At 44.7% G+C, this 18324-nt stretch overlaps 2 protein-coding genes across 2 annotated transcripts; one reads left to right on the top strand and one right to left on the bottom strand.

Moving 5' to 3' along the window:
• Positions 1–2272: 2272 nt before the first annotated feature.
• On the top strand, positions 2273–11296 carry dnajc28 (DnaJ (Hsp40) homolog, subfamily C, member 28). The gene is made up of 3 exons (XM_061717376.1): positions 2273–2434; positions 5386–6226; positions 9135–11296. Exons 2-3 carry the CDS (start codon positions 5399–5401, stop codon positions 9426–9428), a joined length of 1122 nt encoding a protein of 373 aa, XP_061573360.1. The 5' UTR covers positions 2273–2434; positions 5386–5398; the 3' UTR covers positions 9429–11296.
• Positions 11297–11499: 203 nt separating this feature from the next.
• Positions 11500–17340, bottom strand: LOC133440639 (uncharacterized). The gene is made up of 4 exons (XM_061717962.1): positions 17134–17340; positions 13409–13521; positions 13121–13282; positions 11500–11898 (listed from the first exon to the last, which is right to left on the bottom strand). Exons 1-4 carry the CDS (start codon positions 17338–17340, stop codon positions 11502–11504), a joined length of 879 nt encoding a protein of 292 aa, XP_061573946.1. The 3' UTR covers positions 11500–11501.
• Positions 17341–18324: the final 984 nt, after the last annotated feature.

The raw sequence follows: 18324 nt of genomic DNA, 5'->3' as shown, positions 1-18324 counted from the left end.
AGCCTGAAACCTTCCTTTTATGATAAAGTTTATAGTTGGGGATGGATCAGATGACCTGAAACCCTTAAACCCTTTTTCCACCAAACCGGTTCCAGGCTGGTTCTGGTTCTGGGCCAGTGCTGAGTTGGGAACTAGGCTTTCTGTTTCCACTGACAAAGAACTGGCTCCGGTTCCAAGGTAGCAGCAACTCTGCTGGACTAGAGGAAAGAACCGCTTACGTAAGCGGAGGGGGCATTAAGGGGAGTTATTAAGACCAACGGCAATAGCAAGACTGGGAGACAGAGACATTTTCAAATAAGAATTAATCTGGATGCAGCAAAGCAGCAGTGGTCTGAGGAGGAGACAACTTTTAGAGATGTGGACCACGGAGGAGCTACGAGGTCTCAGACTTTTCTTACAACAATAGAGCGCATGTCTTGACTTATTGACCCAGCTTACTTGTTATCGGTCCGTAAAGATGCAATTAAAGCTGTAAATAAAGCTCCTACATCTGGAAACGGAAGACATTAAAAAAGGGATTCAAGAATATAATTAAGGCCTTTTGTGGTGACAGACTGAGCACAGTCAAAATAAAGTGGTTAAGATGCTTTTAAACGTCAAAGTTTTATATTCCTAATGGGATTTTTATGAAATTAGCTGCCAGTGAATTTCTCCCCAAATGAAATTAAAAGCTCCCTTAGAAGCTCATCTATTCCTATATAATTTCTATTTACTTCGTGTAAGTCTATTGATCTGACATTTGTTACCCGACTGTCAGGATTTTGACATTGAATGGTCCTCTAACAAGCAGTCCGTCATCCCTGTGTTTTGTTTTCACCGATATGATTTTTTTGATTTGATGATTTTATTTCGAACATGCATGATAAAAAAGCGTATAAAAAAGTGAAAAAACAGAATACAAATATATATATATATATATATATATATATATATATATATATATATATATGTGTGTACAGCATGTGTACAGCACTTCATATAATATTAGTTGACGGATCCACCAACATGCTTGAAACGGAGTAGGAATGAAGTAAACACTTATCGAGTCCTACCCCTGAATCGTACATACATATATATATATATATATATATATATATATATATATATATATATATATATATATATATGTGTACAGCATGTGTACAGCACTTCATATAATATTAGTTGACGGATCCACCAACATGCTTGAAACGGAGTAGGAATGAAGTAAACACTTATCGAGTCCTACCCCTGAATCGTACATACATATATATATATATATACATATATATATATATATATATATATATATATATATATATATATATATATATATATATATATATATATATATATATATATATATATATAATACTCAATTATATGTATATATAAATATAGTCAAAATCAAGGCAAACAAAAGAAAACAAAACAAACGCTCAGCATTAAGTTGTGCTACTATGTATGTATGTAATAATAGAAGTAATTATAATGCATAGTATTACATTATCATTACTATAATGCTACAATATAATAGAGAACAATAGACAGCAATGGTAGAACAATATACTTGAATAACTATATAAGAGTAGATATGCTATATATACACTGGTTCATATATTTACCTCCAATTATATACATAAAAATTACTATAAATCTATATATCGACATATCTACATATAACTATAAATCAGTATATAAATAGAGATATAGATACATAAATACTGTACATATAATATAACTCAATATATCCATATACATATATATATATATATATATATATATATATATATATATATATATATATATATATATATATATATATATATATATATATATGTAAATATCTACATGTTTATTCGCATCTGTATTTTGAATAGAATTATTCTTTGTATCTTTTTTTAAATGGTGATATGTTTTGACTTTGTTTTAGCTCCATCAGGTTGTTTCACTCCGCAGGTCGACATACAGAAGCTCTTCAGTGTTGTGCGTCTGTTGGGACTTTTAAATTATTATATTGACCGAGAGTCAATAAAGTGGACCAAAAGATGATTAACGAGTGACGGATAATCATTTACATAACACTACAATAATCAGCCTAATTGTCTGCAGAAAATGTGCTCAAATTAACTTTATGTTTCCAAAATGAACTCAAAAGTCTGTTTCTCTTTCTCGGTGTCGACGCTCGATTGGTGATGTCTGCTGCGTCGTTGCACTCAGACTTAAAAGTCTGGATTTGAACCCGGAAACTGTTTTCCTCGATTCGGGTTTTTTCGTTTGCTTGTTTTGTTTGTTTTTTGTTTAACTCCGAGATAATATTTTAAGTCGCAGTTTGTGGAGATTTCTAAAGTAGGTCACTGTCTGGGATCGGCTGGAGCGCGCTCCCGCGGGCTGTGCGCGGCCGCGGCTGAAGGACAGAAACAACCGAGTTTATCCTCACATGTGATCGTCGGAGGTGGGTCGATATTTGTCCTGGTTTTAACGACGAAACATATTATTTAAAAAAGATCACATGTTGAGCTAATTTCATCGTTTTAAGGGCAGTTTATCGTTACCCAGTTAGCCCAGCTTAACCCTGTTCTGCTGTTCTATTATTTAGTTGACATTAGGATCTATTAATAATCAATAACAGCAGTATCGACATTAATATGGTCCTATTAATAATCAATAACAGCAGTAATGTTTTTAAATCGTCATTCCCAGCCCTGAATCTGTTTTGAGGTTGAATATACTGAGTTTAATGTGGTCTGAATGAGGGTTTTGAGAGCTTCTATTTCTGTTTTAAAGATGTTTTAACGATTTTATTTTCATATTAAAATTACAATCTTGAGTTTAACCAATCACAAAGGTTGTTTAGAGGACGAATTTGGTTTCTGCGTGAATAGATGTGTCTCTGCAGAGCAGGTTGTGCAACAGCTGCTAAGGGACCGTCAACAAAGTACACGACCGGAGCAGGACGGTCCCTAAAGGGCAATGTTCACCCTACTCACTACTCACTACCACTAGCCCTCACCCACTACCACTAGCCCTCACCCTCTACCACTAGCCCTCACTCACTACCACTAGCCCTCACCCTCTACCACTAGTCCTCACTCACTACCACCAGAGGTGGAAAAAGAACAACAATATTGTACTTAAGTAAAAGTACAAATTTTCTGCTTGAAAATTACTTAAGTAAAAGTAAAAAGTACCCATTAAGAACATTACTTAAGTAAAAGTATAAAAGTACCTCAACTTAAATATAATAAAGTACCAAAAGTACATGGTGTAAAATGCACTTAAGTACAAAAGTAAAAAGTACAAAGTACAAAATTCAAAGTACAAAATTATTTTCAAAATGATTGCAAAGAAATTAAGAATCCAAGAATTTGCTTACAACTCTAAATAATGGTGATATTATTCTGACCCCTTTAGCGTTTGTTTCCATTACCCCATTTTAATTTCTCCCTTTGCTCATCACTGCTGCTGTCCCCCATTGGCCCCGCTGATAGGTCCACCCCCAGCCTGTAGTATGCAGTGACAACATTAAGCAACCCCAGCTGATATAGGATGAGACTTTTGAACTTTTAAATGCCAAAACCACCTTAGAAGGGGTGGAATCAAAGAATGGTGCGCATGGACACGCGTTGGCTGCCGCTCAAGGCTGATTTATGGTTCCGCGTTACACCAACGCCGGGCCGTACCCTACGGCGAGGCTCTGCGTCGATTTAACGCAGAACCATAATTCAGGCTTCAGTCCTCATCGGTACTCGACGCAACGGCGGTTCCTCCGGCCTTCCGGCCCGCCTCTGCGGCGCAACTCTCCCGGGAGCTGCGGCTCCTTCTTGGTATATTCACCCGCCCCCCTTCCTTCCCGTCCGCCTTATGGTTCCGCGTTAAATCGACGCACACCCTACGCCGTAGGCTACGGCGTAGGGTGTGCGTCGCCGCGTACCCTACGCCATAGCTCTGCGCCGGTGTAACGCGGAACCATAAATCAGCCCCCGCTGTGCTGTTCTTTAATTTGTAGCGAGTAACGACGTGTCCAATTTTAAATATAGCGGATTAAAAGTACGATTTTTTCCTTGAAAATGTAACGAAGTAAAAGTAAAAGTACAGAAAAATGAAAGTATCAAAAGTACAAATTCTCAAAAATCTTACTTAAGTACAATAACGAAGTACTTGTACTTCGTTACTTTACACCACTGACTACCACTAGCCCTCACCCACTACCACTAGTCCTCACCCACTACCACTAGTCCTCACCCACTACCACTAGTCCTCACCCACTACCACTAGTCCTCACCCACTACCACTAGCCCTCACCCACTACCACTAGCCCTCACCCACTACCACTAGCCCTCACCCACTACCACTAGTCCTCACCCACTACCACTAGCCCTCACCCTCTACCACTAGCCCTCACCTACTACCACTAGCCCTCACCCACTACCACTAGCCCTCACCCACTACCACTAGCCCTCACCCACTACCACTAGCCCTCACCCACTACCACTAGCCCTCACCCACTACCACTAGCCCTCACCCACTACCACTAGCCCTCACTCACTAGCCCTCACTCACTACCACTAGCCCTCACCCACTACCACTAGCCCTCACCCACTACCACTAGCCCTCACCCACTACCACTAGCCCTCACCCACTACCACTAGCCCTCACCCACTACCACTAGCCCTCACCCACTACCACTAGCCCTCACCCACTACCACTAGTCCTCACCCACTACCACTAGCCCTCACCCTCTACCACTAGCCCTCACCTACTACCACTAGCCCTCACCCACTACCACTAGCCCTCACCCACTACCACTAGCCCTCACTCACTATCACTAGCCCTCACTCACTACCACTAGCCCTCCCTCACTACCACTAGCCCTCCCTCACTACCACTAGCCCTCACTCACTACCACTAGCCCTCACTCACTACCACTAGTCCTCACTCACTACCACTAGCCCTCACCCACTACCACTAGCCCTCACCCACTACCACTAGCCCTCACTCACTACCACTAGCCCTCACTCACTACCACTAGTCCTCACTCACTACCACTAGCCCTCACCCACTACCACTAGCCCTCACCCACTACCACTAGCCAATTATAACTGAAAACTTTAATGTTTTCATACCTTTAAACATATTCAAAGTCAAAAACATGGCAGTAGTTATTCTCGTGTCCAACAAAACATTCCTTTTTTGGGCATAAACAAAAAAATACCAAAAGTTGTAATGTAATGATGAAAAATAAAAAAATCTTTAGATATACCAATCGATTTTTAGGAATTAATATGAGAATCGATTTAGAATCGGAAAATCGTTTTTTCTCAACACAGGCCTAGGTCTGAGAGACTCGTTCTCTGGTTCGTCTCGGCCTCCTGACACCAACCCAATGTTTTGTTTTGTTGGCAGGATCCCGGCAGAGATGAGCTGCAGGCTCCGCCTCCTAGCGTCCCGCGGCGCCCTCCAGCGCCGGCGCTGGTTCTGCTCGGCTGCACCCATCAGCCGGAGCCTGCAGCAGAGCTACCGGGTCCTGGAGCTGCCCGGCGAGGGCCGCAGCAGCCCCGCCCAGGTGAAGGAGGCCTACCTGCGCCTGGCCAAGATCTACCACCCCGACTCCGGCGCCGCCACGGCCGACCCGGCGCTGTTCGCCCGCGTGGAGGAGGCCTACCGCGCGGTGCTGGCCCACCAAAGCCGGGTCAGGGGGCCCGGCTCGGGTGAGGAGGACGAGGGCGGGGACGGGAAGTCCAGGGGCGCCGCCCTTCAGCACAGGCAATACCTCAGCTACGAGGGCGTGGGCTCCGGCACGCCCAGCCAGCGCGAGCGGCAGTACCGGCAGGTCCGGGTGGACCGGGCCTCCGAACAGGTCCTGGACTACCGGCAGCGGGAGCACGAGAGGGCGGCGGCGGGGGACGGCGCGCTGATGGAGCGCGACGTGCGGCAGCGCAGCCGCAAGATCAAGATCACGCAGGCGGTGGAGCGGCTGGTGGAGGACCTGATCCAGGAGTCCATGGCCCGCGGAGACTTCCGGAACCTGAGCGGGGCGGGGAAGCCCCTCGACAAGTTCCACCACAACCCGTACGCCGACCCCATGACCCACAACCTCAACCGCATCCTCATCGACAACGGCTACCAGCCGCCCTGGGTCGTCACGCAGCGCGACATCCGCGAGGGCCTCGCCCAGCTCCGGCGCCGGCTGCTGGAGGGCCGGGCCCGGCTGGGCGACCCCATGAGCCCGGACGAGCAGAGGCAGGTTAACTCACTGACTACGTTTACATGCAGTCAATAACTCTTCTCTAACCGGAATATTAGCAATAACCCGGTTGCGCACGGCCATGTAAACACCAATAACCCCATTAAATAACCGGAATTTCTTCATATTCCGGTCTTTTAAAAACCCGAAAATGACCCCTGGGTTACTCTTTTTTTACTTTTCTAACCCGAATATTTTTGGTCATGTATAGAGGGTCTGCATTGACGTCACTTCCCCACTGGACCAGCCCCCTTACTCGCACTGAGTGGCAAAAACACCTGCAACTAGTGGAGAAGACGGGATAACAGCCGATTATCGGCTTAAATGAAAGGCAGTTGGACTTGACGGTGACCCGTACAGTTACCTGAAGAACCAGTGGTCCATGGACATTAATATTTGGCCACAAATCCAGTTTCCTGATATTTTTATGTACTTAATTTCTACGCCGGGGAAATAAACGAAGCAAAGCTTGAAGGCATACAAAAGTCTTGACGCTTGGTCCTACTTCAAGACAGGATTTGTTGGCGAAATTAAAGTGATGAGGACACAGAACTTTATGATTTGACCGTTTAACGTTAACTACCCAAAAATCCAACATTACCTGATACAAAATGGAACTGCAAATCCACGTTTCGGTGCCTGGAATCCAGTTGTTTCTGTGAATTGCAGCGATCCATTTGTCTCTCTTAAGCTTATTTTTTCGGCAGTCTGTAAAACTATAACTCCGATTTCTTGCTAAATCTATGAGTACAGTCGATCGCACAACAGCTCTTTTTAGATTTTAGATGTTTTCCAGTTGCTCAAACTGAAAGTTTACGCTGCCACTCAGTCTTTCGGCCACTCAGTGGGTGTGACCCACTGTGAAGTCGCATCTGTGACGTCATGCGCATTCCCTCTATACCCCTAACGGGATTCCCCATCAAAAGGAACAGGAATTTGTCATGTTCTTTTTGCAAGGAATCTTGGTCTTTTGAGTCCAGGACATACTTAGAAAAATGGCGAAACGCAAGACCAGGAGGACACTAATCACTTCATAAATGTAATGAAAGATATGAACATTTTGACATTTGTAGATGGTAGAAAGTACCGGGATAGCGAGATTTACAAAAAGGTGAGCGAAAAGTTTCGTATGAACGCCAGACCAGATCAAGCACCGCTGGAAGACGCTGAAAAAGGCGAACTACAGGGCCATGTATACAGGGATAACCCTGTTTGCTCATGCATGGAAACAGATTATTCCCAATGTTTCAGTAACCGGAATATTGACCTTAACCCCAATTTTGACTGCATGTAAACGTAGTCATTGTTTAATTGTTTAATTAGGATCCACATTAGCTACACATTAACAGTCACAACGAACTATGTTTCAATTTCCAGCATGTCAGACAATGAGTGCGTTTACATGGGAAGTTTAATTCAAAAACAAGCCCAGCGCAGAATAGAAGCGTCATGGCGACAGACGGGCAAGGGAACGAGCAGCGCAGAAAGACCGGAATTAATTTAAAGCGGAATGAGCGTATATGTTACAGTTAATGTAGAAAAACGGCTATTTTGTAAAATAGCCGGCTAATGTGCAAAATAACCGGCAGGGCGGTGAATATGTAAAATAGCCGGCCAAACGGTGAATGTGTAAAATAACCGTCAGGGCGGCTAATGTAGAAAAACGGCTATTTTGCAAAGTACATACATTTTTAAGCTCATGGTGCGCGGACATCACATTTTTAATCATCTCTCCAGTCTCGATGCTCCGGTCAGCTCGAGGCAATTGTCTCGAGCTGACCGGAGCATGCCGTGGCAATTATAGCAATTATTCTTAGTCCAAATCCCATGCCGTATATTCCTCAATTGAGTATTCCAAAACGAATAATGCAAACTACAGATCACGTCATTGGCACCCCAGAATAGAGCTTTGCCAGGTGGCAAAGCTCAGTGGAGTGCACTCACCTCTACCAGCCTTATAGGTCTGGGAAATGTACTGGTAAATATCCAGTGACAGTCTTTGTGAGGAAAGATCTATTCCCACCTTCTCTTTGCCACCTCCAAAACAGAAAAAGTTGCTGCGTCTCTCTCATGGAAGGAGCGCTCCTAAACCTGAATCACGCAAACCCGAAGCGCGCGCATGATGAGATGAGGTCTCTCCTCCTCCTCCATTTGCACAAATTGATTAAACACAAAATTAATGAATTAATTAATGAATTAATTAATTAAACAAAACAAACTAAGCAAACGTAATTCATTTGGTAGATAGAGTCCAGTTACTACACTACAGAATAGCCTACAGTTCAGTTGAATGGATGAAATTCGCGCTTCAAATCAGTCACTTACAGTCGCCAATCAGTGCAGTTGGTGCGTAGCAGCCAATGGAAGAAGCCCATATGCTGCACATGCTTGTTGTTGACAAGGCTGTTTATGGTTGTTGAAGAAGCCTAACGTTACACTCCCCGAAAAAGTGTCGGGTCTGACACATCTACAGCATTAACCGGCTACTGCCGTTTTTCTACATTAGCCGCCCTGATGCTTATTTTGCATATTAGCCGGCTATTTAGCAAAATAGCCGTTTTTCTACATTAACCGTAACATATACATGATCGCGGAATTATTCTATTCGGATTTAAAATATGAATAAACCAGCCACTTACTTCGGAATTAAGTTTAATTCGGAATGGCCATTTTCATTCGGAATTAGGTGTTTACATGGTAATTTTTACTCATTTTAAATCAGATTTAATTTTAATTCTGAATTAAAGAGGAATTAAACTTCCCATGTAAACGCACAGAAAGAAGAAAAATCAAACCCATAACATTCCAGTTTTTTTCAATAATAAGTTGTGATCAATTAAGTCAAAAGCTGCCGATAAATCAAGCATAACAGCCATTTTCTTCTTATCAATTTCTCTGTACCAGGCAGTGGGAGGCGCTGTGCGGCTCAGTCCAGGAGGACCTGCGGAAGCTCAACCGGACGGTGGACGGCTACAACCTCATTGCCCCGATGCTGAAGATGCAGATGGTCCACTTCTCTCTGGCCCGCGAGGTGGAGCGGGCCGAGAGGGGCGCCGAGCAGCGCCGGGCCGAGCAGCGCCGGGAGAGGCAGGAGGACCGCCAGCGGAGGATGGAGGAGAAGAAACGAGCCCTCGCCGCAAACAAGACCCGCACCGGCAAGCGAGGACTCGTGTCGTGGGTGCAGAGTCTGCTCGGACATTAGAACCGGTACCCGACCCGGGTCCGGTTGCGTCGGGTTCCCAGGACCTGGACCGGGGGGAAACTTTCCTCCGTCCACATCTGGGCCGTTTTTGGTGGAGAAATGTGGGTGACGTCTAGAGATGCACCGATCAGGATTTCGAGGGCCGATCACCGATTACAGCGCGAAATCCATAAATTCGTCAATATTGTTGTGTCATGTACAACACTGAATTGTCTGTTTTATTGCAGGCTGAGGCAATGGGCAATATTTCACCCTCTAGCGACTCTTAGAGACGACTCAGACTTGGTTTACAAAGAGTAAGTGTAGCTTATTAGCTTCAGCCTCCTGTGGTAATAATTATGTACAACATGTTCACCAACACACACAGCAGACATGTCACTCTCTAAAAGTTGATACAAGTTGTTAACTATAAGCCTTAGTTTTCCTGTGGAAAAAGGAATTAAATCTTAAAATAAAAATTAATCATGAATTATCAAGCTTTGTGAAAGCTTTAGCGATAGCATCCGCCGCGTGTGAGGAAACTTTTCACACTAGAACTCCAAATGTCCCTCGTGAAGCGACTGACACGGCCGTCGTCCTGCGTAAGACTTTGGATGTGACTGGGTATATTCTGGTGTGACTCCATTTATTAGTGAAATATTTACTACTCGGCTGCGGGTACTGCGGATCCAAGCAGCTAACGAGTCGTTTAAACCCGATGTCTTCTACAACAGAAAGCAGCTGATGAGCAAAGTAATGAATCCATTACCTGACGATGTCGACTTTGGCAACTCAATATCCTCCTTGGTGTGAGAGACTTTCAAATGTCTTATCAGCTTCGTTGTGTTGAAATTCTTTTATAACATTCCTCCTCGGGGTATCTCCTTTGGACCTTTCCAAACTGCAAATTTGTTGTCCTATTCGGACATTGTAAAACTCCCATACCGGCGAGGCCATTTTCAGTGTTGATGTTTTGTAGAGACGGCGGTTTGTTGTTGTAAACGTCATCGGATCGGCCTGATTTGAACTATTATTTTCCGATCTCCGATCAAAACCGATAAGGACGTTATCGGGCCGATACCGATCGGTTGCCGATCGATCGGTGCATCTCTAGTGACGTCACCCTGAGGTTGTCCAGTTCTTCTTACACGGTTTGGGTTTCACGGCAGCAAAAGTTTCAAAATAAAAGCGGATCTGCGTGAACAGAACCCCAGAGGTCGGAGCCTCGACACGGAACCAGGTCGACCCCAGGGCAGGAAGTTGCTTGCTCATGAACGCCCGGGAAAAGAACCAGAACCTCTGACCCGGGACGCCCCAAAAAGACGGGTTCCTGAACCGAATCACGCCAGAGTCCAAAGATTATTATTATTATTATTTTATTTATTCAGTATGAGCCGACTTGTTCAGCGGCTCGTTTGTATGAAACGTTGAAACAGTCAAAATTAAATAAATAATTAATTAAATCATTGAATAAATGTACAATGAAATAAATACAATTGGAAATACATAAATATATAATTTATTTAACATACAATTAAATAATTAAATGTATTATTAAATAATTAAATCGTTAGTCGAAGTTGTTTAAATAAATGTATGATGTCAGCCAATGCAGGAACCATGAAATAATTAAATATGTAAATAAATAATGAAATATACATCCAATGAAATATTTAACATTTATTTATGCAATTGTATATTAAATAAATTATATACTTAAGTTTTTCCAATTTTATTTATTTCATTGTACATTTATTTAATGATGAATTCATTAATTATTTATCTAATTTTGACTGTTTCAGCATTCCATACGTTTGCACACAGTGTGATTTTAAAAGCAACACATGAGAATAAAACTACTAAAACTTTCAGAATAAAGTTGTGATGTTGAAAGAAAACTGAGCTAAATTGTGATTTAATGAGAAAAAAACCATAATTGTTGTTGTGATGTTGCCGCATGTGTCAGAAATGATCACGGGTCAAAGCTGAGACCTTGAAAAGCATCGTCTCGACTCCTCGCGTTTGCACTTTTATTTTGGACTTTTATTCAGAAAAATCAGGACTTTATTCTCAGTTTCCGGTTGATTTTGAAGGTCATTGTGTGGATGTTTGGAGCCCAGGAGCTGCTGCCGGGTTGCAGATGATGACGGGCTCCTTCCTGCGGGCCCCGGTCCGGGTCAGGGCCCGGGTCAGCGCCGGCCCGGTCCAGTCCCGGGCGATGTACTGGTGGTACGGGTCACCTGACCCCTCCAGCTTCCGGGAGCGGATGTAGCTGAGCATGATGCCGAAGGTGAAGAAGCTGAACAGGCCGACCACCAGGACCATGTACAGGACCCCCCCCGGGGGCTGCTGCACGGCATGCTGGGTAGTGTGGTTCCGGGGGGGCGGGGCCTCCCTGGTCATGTTGAGGCAGGTCTGCAGCAGGGAGAGCAGGAGCGAGTGGAGGGAGGAGGAGTTGGAGGACATGACGCCCCCTGCTGGTGATGAGGGGCTGTTTGATCAGAAACACAGAGATAAATGCTGGGGGGGGGGCAACATACTGATGGTTTTGTTTATTCAACAGAATATTACGAGAACTGTGATTGGACGGTTGATCAACGCCATTTTTGATTCTCCTCTTCCTCCTCCTCCTCTTTCCTCCTCTTCCTGTTTCCTCCTCTTCCTGTTTCCTCCTCCTCTTCCTGTTTCCTCCTCCTCTTTCCTCTTCCACCTCCTGTTTTCTCCTCTTTCCTCCTCCTCCTCCTCCCTCTCTTTCCTCCTGTTTCCTCCTCCTCACTCTCTTTCCTCTTCCTCCTCCTCCTGTTTCCTTTTCCCTCTCTTTCCTCCTCCTCCTCTTCCCTATTTCCTCCTCCTCCGCTTTCCTCTTCTTTCCTCCTGTTTCCTCCTCCCTCTCTTTCCTCCTGTTTCCTCTTTCCTCCTCCTCTTTCCTCCTCCTCCTCCTCTTTCCTCCTCCTCACTCTCTTTCCTCTTCCTCGTCCTCCTGTTTCCTCCTCCTCCTCTTCCCTGTTTCCTCCTCCTCCCCCACTTTCCTCTTCTTTCCTCCCGTTTCCTCCTCCTCTTTCCTCTTCCTCCTGTTTCCTGTTTCCTCTTTCCTCCTCCTCCTCCTCCTCCTCCCTCTCTTTCCTCCTCCTGTTTCCTCCTCTTCTTCCCTCTTCTTTCCTCCTGTTTCCTCCTCCTCCTCTTCCCTGTTTCCTCCTCCTCTTCCTCATCCCCTTTCCTCCTGTTTCATCCTCCTATTTCTTCCTCCTCTTTCCTCTTCCTTCTCCTCCTCCTGTTTCCTCTTCCTATTTCTTCCTCCTCCTCCGGTTTCCTTTTCCCTCTCTTTCCTCCTCCTGTTTCCTCCTCTTTTCCTCTTCTTTCCTCCTGTTTCTTCCTCCTCCTCCCCCTCCTCCTGTTCCTCATGACCCCCCCGGTTCGGTCCAACCCGTGGATCCAGAGGCCGAGATCTCTAGACCTTGATCAGATCTGATGTACGAGTCTCGTGGATCCACAATAATTAATAATAATAATAATTATTATTATTATCATTAACAACATTATTTCCCATAATTCTGAATTAACATGTTTACGTAGTAACAGACGAGGCGTTCAGGTGTTTGGTCAAAGACGGGTGACTTGAGGAGCTGAGTTACATTTTAATAAATATAAATATCAGGTTTTGCTAAATAAACATAAACAATCTGAATTCAGGGATTTAAGACGACCAGACTGACCTTGGGCCGGCGTCAGATTCAGGTCCTTGGGGGCCGGCGTCCCACACCTGCGTCTGGGTCCGGTTCTGGTTGAACCCAGTAATCTGGATCCTGGTTCTGGAAGGTTCCTGTCCTGAGCAGCAGGACTCTGGACTCAGGTGTGCAGCAGCGGAGCAGATCCACCTGAAGGGGGGGCGGGTCCAGGCTCCACCCCTCGTCCCCGTGTTGGCGCGTTTTCAACAGGTTTAATGAAGCCAGAGGTCACAGGGCAAGGTCAGCCCTTCAGGTGGATCTGGACCCCCCCCAGACCGGCCCCCCCACGGCCCCCAGGTCTTGCAGGGAACAAAGCCGCCTTCAGAGCCGAGGAGGTCCGGCTGGATCCAGTTACAGGAGGAGGTCACCTCCAAACGTCCTCCGAGGAGCTGAAGTCAAGACCAGAGACCAGTAGAGACCAGTAGAGACCAGCAGGACCAGCAAAGACCAGCAGAGACCAGCAGAGACCAGCAGAGACCAGCAGAGACCAGCAGGGACCAGTAGAGACCAGTAGAGACCAGCAGGGACCAGTAGAAACCAGTAGAAACCAGCATGGACCAGCAGAGACCAGCAGAGACCAGCATTTTTTATAATAGACATTTATAAAACTTTATATTCCCCATTTTATTGAACATTTGATTCCGGGTTGTGCATTTTTTACAATAAAACTATTTTGTACTATGTATTTGTCAACTTTAATTGAATTTATTTTGGTTTGAGCATTTTACAATAAACATAATTTTCCAGTTTTATTGAACAGTTTTACAATATAACAATTTATAAAACTATCTTCCCAGTTTGAATATTTTATTCCAGTTTTTATTTCACATTTCTTAATATCAAACTAATTTCTTTTGGTTATTTATGTCCAGTTATAATAGTTCTCTCAAATTCATATATTCAGGGATATGAAACTCCCAATATTCTGTGTGCCTTGAGCACCCTTGTATGATAGATTTTTCAATTATTCCACTTGAATTCAAAAACCAGACTACTTTTTTAGAAAGTACAGAACTTTATTGAAAGAACATTTTAAAACTTAACTGGTGGCCAAGTAACGCATTAAAGCATCTCTGACACCCGCCCCCCCCTGCTCCCCCTCTGGCCCCTGCGCCGCTGCTTCCACAGGTGCTGCTGCAGCCGCAGGTACATCGCATGAATTCTCATAGGTCTCCCCATGACCTTCACACAGGTTATGGAGAGCACAACATGCCAGCACCATAGCTTTCACTAGCTGGATATCCGAATCGTTCCTTTTCAGGAGGCAATGCCACCTCCCCTTCAGTCTGCCAAAAGCATTTTCCACAACCACCCGTGCACGACTGAATTTGTAGTTGAACGTTTTTTGGTCCACTGCAAGCCTTCCGGTGTAAGGGAATGGTTTCATGAGCCATTTCTGCAAAGGATATGCAGAGTCCCCAAGGATGTAGTAGCCAACATTTGCGCCACCAATGTTCCTGAAATTAGCTGGGAAGAGGTTTTCTCGGCTGGCTAGTTCCCACAGGTTTGACAACCTCAGGACCCTAGCATCATGCGTGCTCCCGGTCCAGCAAAGACGTTCCAGAACAGCCCTTTTCCATCTACCACACCTTGTAGGATTATTGAGTGCCAGCCTTTCCTATTGAAGTAATCAGTGTGATAGTCCTTTGGTGCAATGATTGGTATGTGTGAACCATCAATAGCACCCACGCAATGTGGCATCCCCCACCTACTGTCATTGTAGGCAGCGATTTCTCGTAACCTCCTCTCATCGGGGAAACGGATTTGTTCTGGCAACAGCAACATGCCCACCTCTTTACAAAAGTCCTGCACACACGTGCACACAGTGGTGATGCTGACTCCAAAAAGGTGTCCGATGCTCCGATACTCTGAGCCAGTGGCGAGCTTCCAGAGTGCAATAGCAACCCTCTTTTTTAGGGGCACACACTCACGGAAAGTTGTGTCCTGGCGCTCCATGGCAGGGCGTAACTTGTTGCAGAGGAAGTTGTACGTTTCCCCGGACATCCTAAAGTTGTCCACCCACTGCTGGCGCGTGAAGCCGGGAACAATAGTATCCCACCACTCCGAGGTTCTGTTGTGTTGTGGTTTGCGGCGATTTAGTACAGCAATCAGGCAGATGAACAGGCAGATGATCATTTGTTTTCATACTTAACATCTATAACATGCAGACATAAAAGCGTTACTTTGGACCTTTATTTTACGACTTTAGGCGAGTAAAAACAATCTGCAATTAGCTTACCATGCGACCAGGGACGGACTGGGACTAAAAAACGGCCCTGGAGTTTGACTAGGCCCAGCCCAAAGCAATCGGCGCGCGGAAACTCAACAAAAACAACAATAACGCCTGGCATGAGTGTCACAATACTTAATTGTGGCTCATGATACGATACCATCCAAATTATAGCAATAGCACTGATGTTGACTAGATGTGTTAAGAGCATAGTATTCTAGTTTAACTTGAATACTGTCACATAGAAATTAAGGTCTCACTGCAGTCCCTCTGTTTGAACCAATACAAAACAGGTATCTATAAATACACAACACTGTATGAGTTATGATAAATCACAATGTAAAGAGGCTGTAAATATACAGTTTAACTTGAATACTCACATAGAAATGAAGGTTGAATACTATCCTATAAAAACAAACCAGCAATGTCATTTTTCTCAATGTTTGGGGATAAAGAGTTTCTTCAAAGGTCACTTTTTTCTGCAACTCTGTCATTGTCAAGGGGACATGAGGATGTCTTTCTCTGTGGTCATAAGCATGAAAGCTTCCAGGTGTTCTTGTGACTGTGTGCTCCCCCCTCACAAAAGAAAAAGAGAGAAACATATTTTCTCATCAACAAAACATGTTATTTAATTGTCTGAAAGATGGTTCAAATGTTATTTCATTGTCTGAAAAATTGTTCAAATGTTATTTTATTGTCCGAAAAATGGTTCAAATATGTTATTTTGTTACTTGGAAAATGTAAAATATGTTTTGTTGATGAGAAAATATGTTTCTCTATTTTTCTTATTTTTGTGAGGGGGATATCTATTGTTTTTCGACACTACCTTGTTCTCTATAGCTGATATAACATGAATTACTCCTATGTGGGATCAATAAAGTTCTTATTTTTGCCATCTGAGAAAATTAAATATATTATATTTGGTGCCTAACTGTTTCCCAAGTATATTAGTGCGTCTGTGAATGAATAAATGAGACGATTTTTGAAAATAATCTAACTGCAATTTTTTTCCTCAATATTGCGATTGCGATTTAATATGCTATTATTTTTTCAAGGCCCTGTTCTCATGTATTTTTCATCTACACAAGCAATAAATCAGTCTGTTTTATATTAAACAATGTCAGATTCATTTAAAGCACAGATAACAACAATAAAGAAAACAAATCTGTGGCTTTACCTCTTTAACACGTCTACACATGGGTCGTTCTCTCTGAACCCAATTGCACGACACCAAACCGGGTTAAACTTTAGACAAAACGAGGCGTAGTTTAATAGAAAAACATAGAAAAACAACAAAAACAAAAAACCTTCCTCACAGGAAACTCAGAACTTCTTCACAAATAAAATCACAGAGAGGAAAAAACACCAGCAAACTAACAAACAAACCAACAAAGCTCACAGAGTTAACAAAACGAGCAATGAACAACTGGCAGCCCCGTTCGTTAACTTCTCCTCCTGATAAACTGACGGGCTGCAGGTGTGGTTTAAGGCTGATTTATGGTTCTGCGTTAAATCGACGCAGCACCGTACGGCGCGGGTGGCCGCGTAACCTACGCCGTAGTTCTGCGTCGGTCCAACGCGGTCCATAAATCAAGCTTCACAGCTTCACGCGACTCACTGCCGCCGGCGCGCGCCCGGCTCGTGCTCGTCGCCGCGCAGCTTCTCGCCACGCCGACGCCGCGCTCATGTATTTAATACATTTATAAAGCCCATATATTTATAAAGCCCCGCCTGGCCGAGCCCTAACACTGAGGCCATGGTAGATAGGTACATGCGGACACGCCGGCCGTCCTGGACTACCGGCCGTTCTGTGATTCTCCAGATCACACAGATGGCCAGTCCGCCCCTGCATGCGACCACGTTTCCTATTCCTCCGGTTATCTTCCTCCTCGTAGGACTCTATGGCTTCCAGCACTCTCTTGTGCTTCTCCATGGCGTCCTCCCTCGCCGCTTGAAGCCTTCTCTCCACATCTTGCATATTAGTACGAAATAAACGCCACATAAAAAGCAGCTGCTCTACCAAAACAGCAACGTTCTCCATCTTCGCGTCTATTCTTCCTCCTGCACAAATGAGTACGTCACAGTGGCTTCGCTCCAACTCCGCCTACGTACTTCCTCGTTTGGGTTGCGCAATCGAGTACGTCACAGCAGCTTCACCCCAACCCCCCCCCACTTCTCCCCTGGCTGTGCAAAAACACACGGGTGGAGTCGCGTCGAGCCGGGCTGAGGCGAGACTAGTGCAAAAGGGACTACAAGAACCCAAGTCCCCAATGAAATACTTTGAGGGTGAGCAATAATTAGTAACCCACATACACAAAGAGGTGGAGTAACAAACATTTATTATGCAAAGACTGTTGACATAAAATCAAGAGTGGGGAAAATGTCTCTTAAAATGGGAGAACTGTCTCTTAAAATGGCCAATCCTTAAAAGGTTAAAAATGAACAGTCACGAAGTCAATCAGGGGCTGACTGTCTTGTTCAAAGTCTGTCCTCTAGCGCCCACTCGGGAATCCATGGCAGTCAGGCCCACGCCAACAGGAATCCCTCTGCTACACAGCTCCGGTCGACACTCTCTGACCCTGGAGCAAAAAGAATAGCCAGCAATCTGCCCTACAACCACATGATATTTCATATGGCTATCACAAGGTGGTTCGGCTTGCAACAGCCAGTATATTGCTTGGAGAAACTCACAGCTTTTAGGCAGAAGTTCCTACTTCTGCCACTAGCGTCCAAAGGCCTCCAATACACTGCTGCGTCCGCTTTCCGGTCCGTCCGGGTCCGCCGGGGGCTCCCCAACAACCTGGGCCCCCGTGGGCCTCTGTCCGTCAGTCCATCCTCTGTCCATTCTCTGTGCATTCTCCGTCCATTCTCTCTAGCTTGAATATCTCTCCCTTGAATATCTAGGGGGAAGGGAACCCTCCCCTGGTCCACCATTGGTATAGGGGGGCCAGCCTGCAGTGGT

Source organism: Cololabis saira, chromosome 3 (genome assembly GCF_033807715.1).
Source record: "Cololabis saira isolate AMF1-May2022 chromosome 3, fColSai1.1, whole genome shotgun sequence".
NCBI classification, from domain to species: domain Eukaryota; kingdom Metazoa; phylum Chordata; class Actinopteri; order Beloniformes; family Belonidae; genus Cololabis; species Cololabis saira.
Note: the sequence above shows the minus strand (reverse complement) of the source record. Positions and strands in the feature narration are given on the sequence as shown.